General features: G+C 45.4%; 1 protein-coding gene across 1 annotated transcript; it reads left to right on the top strand.

Moving 5' to 3' along the window:
* Positions 1 to 197: 197 nt before the first annotated feature.
* On the top strand, positions 198 to 2,628 carry PXMP4 (peroxisomal membrane protein 4, 24kDa). Its single transcript, XM_010076556.1, has 3 exons — positions 198 to 253; positions 866 to 1,064; positions 2,142 to 2,628. Exons 1-3 carry the CDS (start codon positions 228 to 230, stop codon positions 2,403 to 2,405), a joined length of 489 nt encoding a protein of 162 aa, XP_010074858.1. The 5' UTR covers positions 198 to 227; the 3' UTR covers positions 2,406 to 2,628.
* Positions 2,629 to 8,330: the final 5,702 nt, after the last annotated feature.

Raw genomic sequence — 8,330 nt, 5'->3', positions numbered from 1 at the left:
ATGTTGGGGTCCCCTCTGGGCCTGGCTTGTTGGGGTGCTGTGTGGCCTGGTTTGCTGTGCACCTGCTACTGGGATGACTTAAAAGTATGTTTAGTTGCTTAAGTAGCATCTTTTGGCTATCAATAGAATAGAAATACAGAGATTTGATAGCAGAATACTAAGTATCTGAAATATCCATTCCCTTCTGCAGTTACGGAGCAAAAATTCGTGCCCCGCATGCCCTGGTGATGACTTTCCTGTTCAAGAGCGGAAGGTACGAACCCTGGTTCTGTATTTCTGTGTTCCTACTTAGAAAGCTGGCGTTCAAGTATTCAATCTTTAGTGTTTCCAGAGGGCTTAAAAAGCAGAATGATCTGTGACCATGGTCATAGCCCGCTGTTCTGATAGCTACACAGGACAGCTCATATGCATACCCATACACAAATGTACACACTTGTGGAGATCAACTGCTTGTGCAATGGTTGATGAGACCCAGTGAGCAGAGAAGAAATTAGCAGATGCACACAGCAGCGCTCTGCTCTCTGTTCAAATATGGAAAGCCAAGCTATGGCAGTGCACGTTGGGGCTTTCCCCGCTTGTGCCAGAGGTTTGCACTTGGGCAAAACATAAAAAATAATGAAAACAAAAAAAGGGCACCTTGACTATCCATAGAATTATACAAAAGCACAGTCTAAGTAGAGCTGTTGAATGTATTCTGATGAGTGAAGCAGAGGTGAAGGGATTTATCCTCCCTCACAAAGTAGATGTTCTGTGGGGTACCCAAGCCATCAGTCTAGATGGGCAGGCCAGAGGGGTGTGGTGTCCCGGGTGTGACTGCAGTGGTACTGCCTTTCTGCTCTTCTAATTGTCTGTTTCTTTTCCTCAGTTTAAGAGAGAAATTGAAAACGATTGCTCAGGCTACGTACACTCATTCCCGGAACTTGGCGTATTTTGTGTTCACCTACAAGGGGCTGATGGCGTTGCAGTCCCGACTACAGGGGAAAAAAATTCCATTTCATTCTTTCTTTGCAGCCTGCATTGGAGGTTGGCTAGTGTTCGGTGAGAACAATCCCATCAACAGCCAGGTAAATGCACTTGTTGAAAGTTTCCTTGACAAAAAAAAAACAACAGATGATCATGTGCCAGGAAGTGGTTGGTAAAGCCTGGCATGTTTCTGGTGGTTCTTATCATGTAGCACTGTACTTTTTTTTGTGTGTTTCTCTTTGCACAAGTTCTGGTTTTGGCTGCACAGCACTCAAATCCTAGAGGTGGTTGCGTGCCTCTGTGAACAGTATGTGCAGTCTGAGAGCTAAGAGCCCGGGTTTGCCTCCAGAGCTGCACCATACACCCACGCAGGCAGGCATACAACCCAGAGCCATTGGGTTACCCCACCCATCCTCCGAGCTCTGATGACTGACTGCGTGCGCTCCTCTTCTGCCCGCTTGCAGGGCTAAACCCTGTAACTTGAACGTTGTGAGTGTAGAGCACAATTGGTTACTGAGCTACGCTTGACTAAACTGGTTATACTGACAAACGCTGCTCAGGGCAGTTTGGTTGTTAACACTCAGTCACCGATTAATCAGTCAGTAAAACACACAGATCCAGATTAATCAAAAGTGTTTCACTTATGCAATCCCCTGTGAGAGCATACCTTCAGTCTGGTTTTAGGATGTGTACAGTCTACGGAGTTTGTCTCTGCTTGGCAGGTTGGCAGGGCTGCTCCGTGGCTATTCTATCAGCAGCATCTGAGGTAGGATTAACTGAGCAAAGATAAAAGTTGTGCAACAGCAAAGATATGTTGCATCAAGTGTAACTTGTCAATTACTAAATGAGAGCACCAGCAGAGAAGTAGGACTCGGAGGACACAGGGAAGACACGAACATCTCCAGTTACAAAGGCTGCTTGGTATGTGAACCAGCACCCTGTTTGCTGCTAAATTGGGTAAAATTGTTTACACTCCTCTTGCCTAGCTTATCGGAAGACACGAACATCTCCAGTTACAAAGGCTGCTTGGTATGTGAACCAGCACCCTGTTTGCTGCTAAGTTGGGTAAATTGTTTATACTCCTCTTGCGTAGCTTATCACTTCTGAATCACTTAAGCTGGCTAGTATAGCTGGTCAGGTTATTTACGTACTATTCCTTGGGTTTTCTCTTCATGCAGATCATCATGTACCTGCTGTCTCGTATCCTGTTCGGCTTGTCTCGCCTGGCAGTGGAAAAGGGCTATGTGCCCCAGCCGAAGCAGGATCCCTTTCCGCTTGTCGCTGCTCTGATATGGGGGACGGTTCTCTGGCTCTTTGAATACCACCGGGAAACTCTGCAGCCTTCTCTGCAGTCATCCATGACCTACCTGTATGATGACAGTAATGTATGGCATGACATCTTTGACTTTCTCATTTATAACAAAAGGACAGACAGCAAGTAGGTGGTTCACAGTGAAACACCTTGGAATGGGATGGTGCCTTCCAGCAGCTAAGGGAAAAGGTTATTCTGTTGCTCTTGACTGATGATTTTTGGTAAATTAACATGGATCAAGCACAGTTGCTTCTTGTGTCCTGGCCAAAATGTTCTGATTAGTCTTCTCTTGGTGCTGTTTAGAGCGAGTAAATACCCTGCAGAAACTTGCTGCAGTCAGTGAGAGTAAAATGGTAAACTTGAGTTAGAATAGGCCTTTGCTAAAAGAGGCCTTATCTTCCCTGCAAGTGTGTGGTTTTATTTTTTAAAGAAACTAAATGTACTTATAAAATGACAGCCTAACAGTAAGAAGGGGAGTATGTCTAATAATGAAAAAAATGTTCTAGGAATTGTCTGAATGCTCGCATGACAGAAGTGGGTTTTTTGTGCTGCTGTGCTCACTGCAGTGCGATGAGAGCTGGGGACCTGCTCAAGTCTCAAAGCAGGGATGTAATTTCTTGATTTCTGTGGATGACTGGAAATCTTGTTTAAACTATTACAAGGACAGCTGCGTGCTTCTTAAGAGAGTTTCTCTGCAGTTTTCCCTCAGGCAGACAATAAGATGTTTGAGAATAGAACTGTTAAGATTGGTACAAGCCTGGTAAACCAGGCTCAGGAGGACTATTTTTGTTCCATTTCTTTCATGCACTTGGGCTGAATCTGTCCCTCTGCAAAGTGCACTAATTAATACCCTGTAATTATTTTAAACTTCTTTGTGAAGTTTTTTTTAAAAGCTGCTTGAACTAAATACTGACAACAGTTACGCAATTTAGACTGCTTGGAAAACAGGCTGAGGCTCGTTGCACGCCCTCATGTACTACACTGGATAGATTATATGTAGGAGCAAGCAACACTTTTAACAAGCACTTTTATTTTGGTGGGAGGTAAGCACATGGGTTTCTCTTAGGCCCAGAATCTACCCTCCACAGCAGTGGCGTGTGTTAGCTGAAAACAGACGTGAATGTACCTGTGGTTTGTGCAGGGTTCTTGCTGAGCCAGGTTGAGGCCACGGATGAGCGTATGAGTGAATTTTCCTCGTAAGAATACACTGCTGTGCCCCAGGGATAGCGCAGCACACGCTGGGCTTCAACAGAAGATTGACTAGGCAGCTAAGAAAAAACACAAACTGCTTTAAAATTAATAAAATTGAACTGCTGATAGTACAAAGCACTTACACTACTGTGTAACACTATACCATTCACTTACTGATCTACATTAAAATAATACCTGACACACTGGTTTTATGTGGTGACATCACAAGAGAGTCTTTAAGGACCCTGTGCTAACCGTTCCCTTTTTTCTCAGTCAGGACTGTTTTATTTGCTCCTTTTATACCTCGCATTTCAAAAAGGTTAGTTCTCCCTGTACCCATCTGCTTTTCCATCCTGAACTGACCTTGTCATTTCAAAATTCCACTGATGCTGTTCTTCATCATCTTTTGCAGCCTCTTTATGTTCCAGGTGCTAGCAGTTTGATGTATTTAGTGTTAAGATCGAAACAGCACACATAGGTTCAGTCAGCTTCTGTGTTGAAAAAATTCTTGATTTCTTCTTAAGTCGTTTTTCCTTGTGCTCCTAAGCTCTTTTATTACTACTATGCATCTTCTGAGTGCTGCTTTGCTCTTCATTTTTCTGCCTTCTGTGTCAGCAAGAGGGAGAGTTAAATGTTCCCCTCTCCATAGTCTGCCTGGGGCTGTGATGTCTGGGATTGAATCGCTTCCTGAGTGTCTCAGATCAAGTAGGAATAGTCTTCTGGCTCTTGAACTGAATCTAACGCTGAATCCAACGCTGAATACAACCACATTCACTGTGAGATCTTACAGTGTAGAGGCAGAAGCTTCTTTGTGCTAATCCCATGCAAATCCGTGCCCAAAAGACAAGATGCTGCTTTGGCATAATAACTGTCGATGGTACCTTCAGCTTCTAACATCACCTGCTGTTATGGTCTGTACTGGATACTTGAATTTGAATGGCAATCAGAATTTAATCAGATGGACCCCAGGAAATCTATAGAAGTTAGGAATTGGTTTTGTTTCTTTGTAATTAAATATTTTGTTTGGTGTAGATACACCTAAAGACTGAAGTACAGAAAAAATCCTGAAGCTACATCTGATTTCTTTATAAACATTGTGTCCTTATTTGCACCGCTCACTGCTGGATATCTGAAGCAGCGCGACTACGACACTCTATGTCAGAAGCCTCAATATTGTTACAAATAAGAATGTTAATATTCTGCTAATATCACTGAATTCCTACTAGCTTTGATGAGACTTCAGAAAACCCTGCCAGAATCTGACAGCAATGACTTGAGAATTTCTCCCTAGAACCATGAGACTTGCAAATCCTTAGCCATGTATGATTATTGTAGCAAAAGATGATGCAGGCTGGTTATGTGAGCTGTGTGTCTGTAAGAATTTTTAAATCTTTTTAATTTATAGAATCATAGAATCACAGACTGGTTTGGGTTGGAAGGGACCTTAAAGCCCATCCAGTGCCACCCCCTGCCATGGGCAGGGACACCTCCCACCAGCCCAGGTTGCCCAAAGCCTCATCCAGCCTGGCCTTGAACCCCTCCAGGGATGGGGCATCCACAGCTTCTCTGGGCACCCTGGGCCACTGTCTCACCCCCCGCACAGGAAAACATTTCTTCCTCACATCTCATCTCAATCTCCCCTCTTTCAGCTAAAAACCATTACCCCTCGTCCTGTCCCTGCACCCCCTGATCCAGAGCCCCCCCATCTCTCCTGGAGCCCCCTTTCAGCACTGGAAGGTCTCCCCGGACCCTTCTCTTCTCCAGGCTGCACACCCCCAACTCTCTCAGCCTGCCCTCGTTCCGAGGGTGCTCCGTCCCTGGAGCTGACATTTCTTTCTCTGAAAAAGGCTTGTGATTCCCTTAGAGGTGAAATAATTTTCTTCTGCCCCTGCAGCCATGTGGCTGCCTGTGAAGTGCTTCTCTGGCCAAGTGAAGGACGAGTGACCTGTCCTGTCCTTTTTACACAACCGTAGTATCTCTGTCCTCTCTAGATGTCAGAAACAAGCCAACAGCAACTTTCTAATACCAACCTGACAGCAGTGGCCATCGGTCGTCCTTGGTTCAAAAAGCCCTTTTTCTCTTGGGAGTCTCACCAACCCCACTTTCAAAGCAAATTGTGCCTGAGCCTCAAACCATCTGTACCTCTGATTCAGGAACCAGCTGCTGCCCCTGGAAGATGAACTGCAGCGGGTCCTGTATAGCGGCAGCCATTAGCCCGGGTGTTTGCAGACGGTTGGTGTTCCTGCTGCGCTGGGGCAGGACGTTAAGCTGCAAGTCACTTCTTTCCCCAGGGAAGTAATTGGAACAGGTCTTGAACGGCATTAGTCCACATTGCTGGTGCTGTGACCAGATAGCTGGGGATGAACCCCTTCTGCTACCGAGGTGTTGGAACAATGCAGGCGTGTAGTAAGGAAGTGAACTAGAAGTAATTTGTCTGAGTCAGACTTTTCGGATACATGAGTTACACTCCCTGCCCTCCCCCAGTGCATTGTGTAGGGAGCTGAGTCCCCTGTTTGTGTTCATTTTTTATTAGCATTAAAACCAAAAGAAATAAAAGAGACAGTTGGGAAGCCACCTGCAAATCGGACAAATGCTTAAGAATCACAAAGAAGTGCCATTTTCTCCCCCCAGCTCTGATGGGTTTTGAATTTTAAGATGAACGTGGTTTTGTTTGTCTACATCAACTTTAATTTACCTTGTTATTTCTTCCTTGGCACCCGACTGTGAGATGCTGAGTGCCTCTAAAGAGGAGCAGAGTGTCTCAATGCTCAGCTCAGCTTGTCAAAAAATTAGGATTTCTGGAGAAATTGAAGTGTTCATTTTAAAATTATGCTTCTTCAGATTTAAAGCCTCTTTCAGAGGCAGTTTTAAAGGTTAATGAATCAAACTGATCAAAAGTTTGCAGCAAGCCTTGAATAGCAGACTGACTACACTGAGCTATTAATCATTTATTTTATGAAGGAACAAAGCCAGCTCAGGGTTATTTACTGCCGCTGCATGCTGCCCTGGCATACCCACTGAGCTTCATTTCTCTTTGGAGGACAGCTTGGGTGCTGGTGCTGGCTGTCAGGATGGCTGAAGAACCGTTTCCGGGACAATTACATTATTTAACAAAGGGGAAAATTAAATGGGTGCGTGACATTTGGTGTAGGTGAGGTTTTCTGTGCTGTGTTTGATCCTTTCAGTTAGAGGGAGGATATTTCTGAAAGAAAAACTTGGGCTTGTCCAGTTAGTGCCCTAGAGGAGTGCTTGTGGAGGTTGGGGCTGCTGTAAGGTGTGAGCCTCTGCTGGCAGTGTGACGCTGTGCTTTGTCCCAGTCACCATCCGTGTGCCTGGGCAATAACCCCCAGCTCCGGACAGCTGGGGCAGGAGGGAGAGGCTCCGGAAGAGCTTGGATATTGGTGCTGTGAGACTTTCCCTGGTCGGGTAGTTCAGGCTCTGCTTTAAACCGAGCTGGGGAGAGTGGGAGCGTAGGGATGGTCTCTGGCTGCCGAAGCAGACCGAGCCCGGGTGTCTGGGGGGGACGACTGCAGAGGGTCCTGGTGCACACTAAGCTCTGCAGCCAGCTGGGAGCCGTCGTGGATGGCTGGTGCTAGTGGAGTGACCAGAACCCTGTGCAGATACCTTCACACCAGAGAAACTCCTGCGACTCGAACGCATTTCCACTGCATGAGCACAAATACGACCTTTGGATGGTACCCCAGCAGCACGCTGTCGATGTGTCGGGTCGTGTTTGTCTTCCCAGATGACACCAACCTGAGCAGAATGCGTTCAGTGTTCTGATGCTGGTTTTGAAATCCAGCAGATAAGGGAGGAGAAAAAATAAGACGTAATGCTACCAAGTGTAATGTCTGTCTGCCACTGTTAATATTTTAGGGGTGCTAATCTTGAATTTTCAACCTGTGTGTTCATACCAGATTGTCAGAGGAGGCAACTTTTTTTCTTTACTTAGAAGAATTTTCATCTGTCTCATTTCCTTATGAGATTGGTGATGAGGAAGGGGGAAAACAAATTAAATGCTCTGTAATACAAGTATTATTACCTCTGCTTTTGGTGTGTACTTTGAGTTCATAATTGTTGTGTAATCCAGGCCCTGACTTTCTGACAGTGTGCTATAAAGTTAAGAACGTAAACTTGGGTAACTTGTAATTACACTGAACAGAATGCTCATTGGAATACCTCCGTTTTTGGTTTTAAAACGTGCGAAAGAGGGAGCAGTGGGTTGCTGAAGTAGCTCTGTCCACTGTGAATTGACTTCTTGTGCAGTCGGTGTAGTACATCAGCCCAAGACTTGCTGCCAAACTCATTTGCAGATTATTTCTGTATAATCACTCTTTGAATATTATAATACTGTGCTTTCTATAATAATAATAAAAACCTATTTTTTTGTCTTTTTTTACTGTCATCATTATTAAGCTAAAATCTACAAAGTAACGCTTCATTATTGCATGTGACTAGTCCTATATCTAGAGACGTCATGCACGGAGTGCATCTTTGGCATCGGCTGTGCCCTCCTGTTACCAGCTTGGAGACAACAGCCAGCGCTCCTCTGACCGCACCATCAGATTTAACTCCTGCAACACTCGCAGTAGCTCTGGTGAGGATCCCAAGCTGCAGAGACAATCTGGGGTGGCTGTCATCCTTTGGGGTTTTCTGAAGCATGAACTTTCCTGTGCCGTAGCTGTTTGGGTCGCTTACCGTGGCCACATCTCCAGACCAAGTGAACTGGCTGGAGTTACCAAGTTGAGGTAGAAGCTAAAGCACAGGAGGCACTGTCGAGGGGCTTATTCCCAAATGTTCTCCTTGATGACTCCCAGGCTATTTGCAGAATGTACCGCTGTGCAAGGAGAGAAGCGCTCCAGCC

The sequence above is a fragment of the Pterocles gutturalis genome, unplaced genomic scaffold, assembly GCF_000699245.1.
Source record: "Pterocles gutturalis isolate BGI_N339 unplaced genomic scaffold, ASM69924v1 scaffold38638, whole genome shotgun sequence".
In the NCBI taxonomy this organism is placed as follows: Eukaryota; Metazoa; Chordata; class Aves; order Pterocliformes; family Pteroclidae; genus Pterocles; species Pterocles gutturalis.
The sequence above is the reverse complement of the archived record's forward strand: the minus strand, read 5'-3'. Positions and strand labels throughout refer to the sequence as shown.

Excerpts from the sequence above, each read along its gene's own strand:
- PXMP4 (XM_010076556.1), top strand. The coding sequence starts at position 228 with ATGACTTTCCTGTTCAAGAGCGGAAG. Across the intron at positions 254-865 it reads TTCCTGTTCAAGAGCGGAAG|TTTAAGAGAGAAATTGAAAA; the intron begins GTACGAACCCTG and ends TCTTTTCCTCAG. Across the intron at positions 1,065-2,141 it reads ACAATCCCATCAACAGCCAG|ATCATCATGTACCTGCTGTC; the intron begins GTAAATGCACTT and ends CTCTTCATGCAG.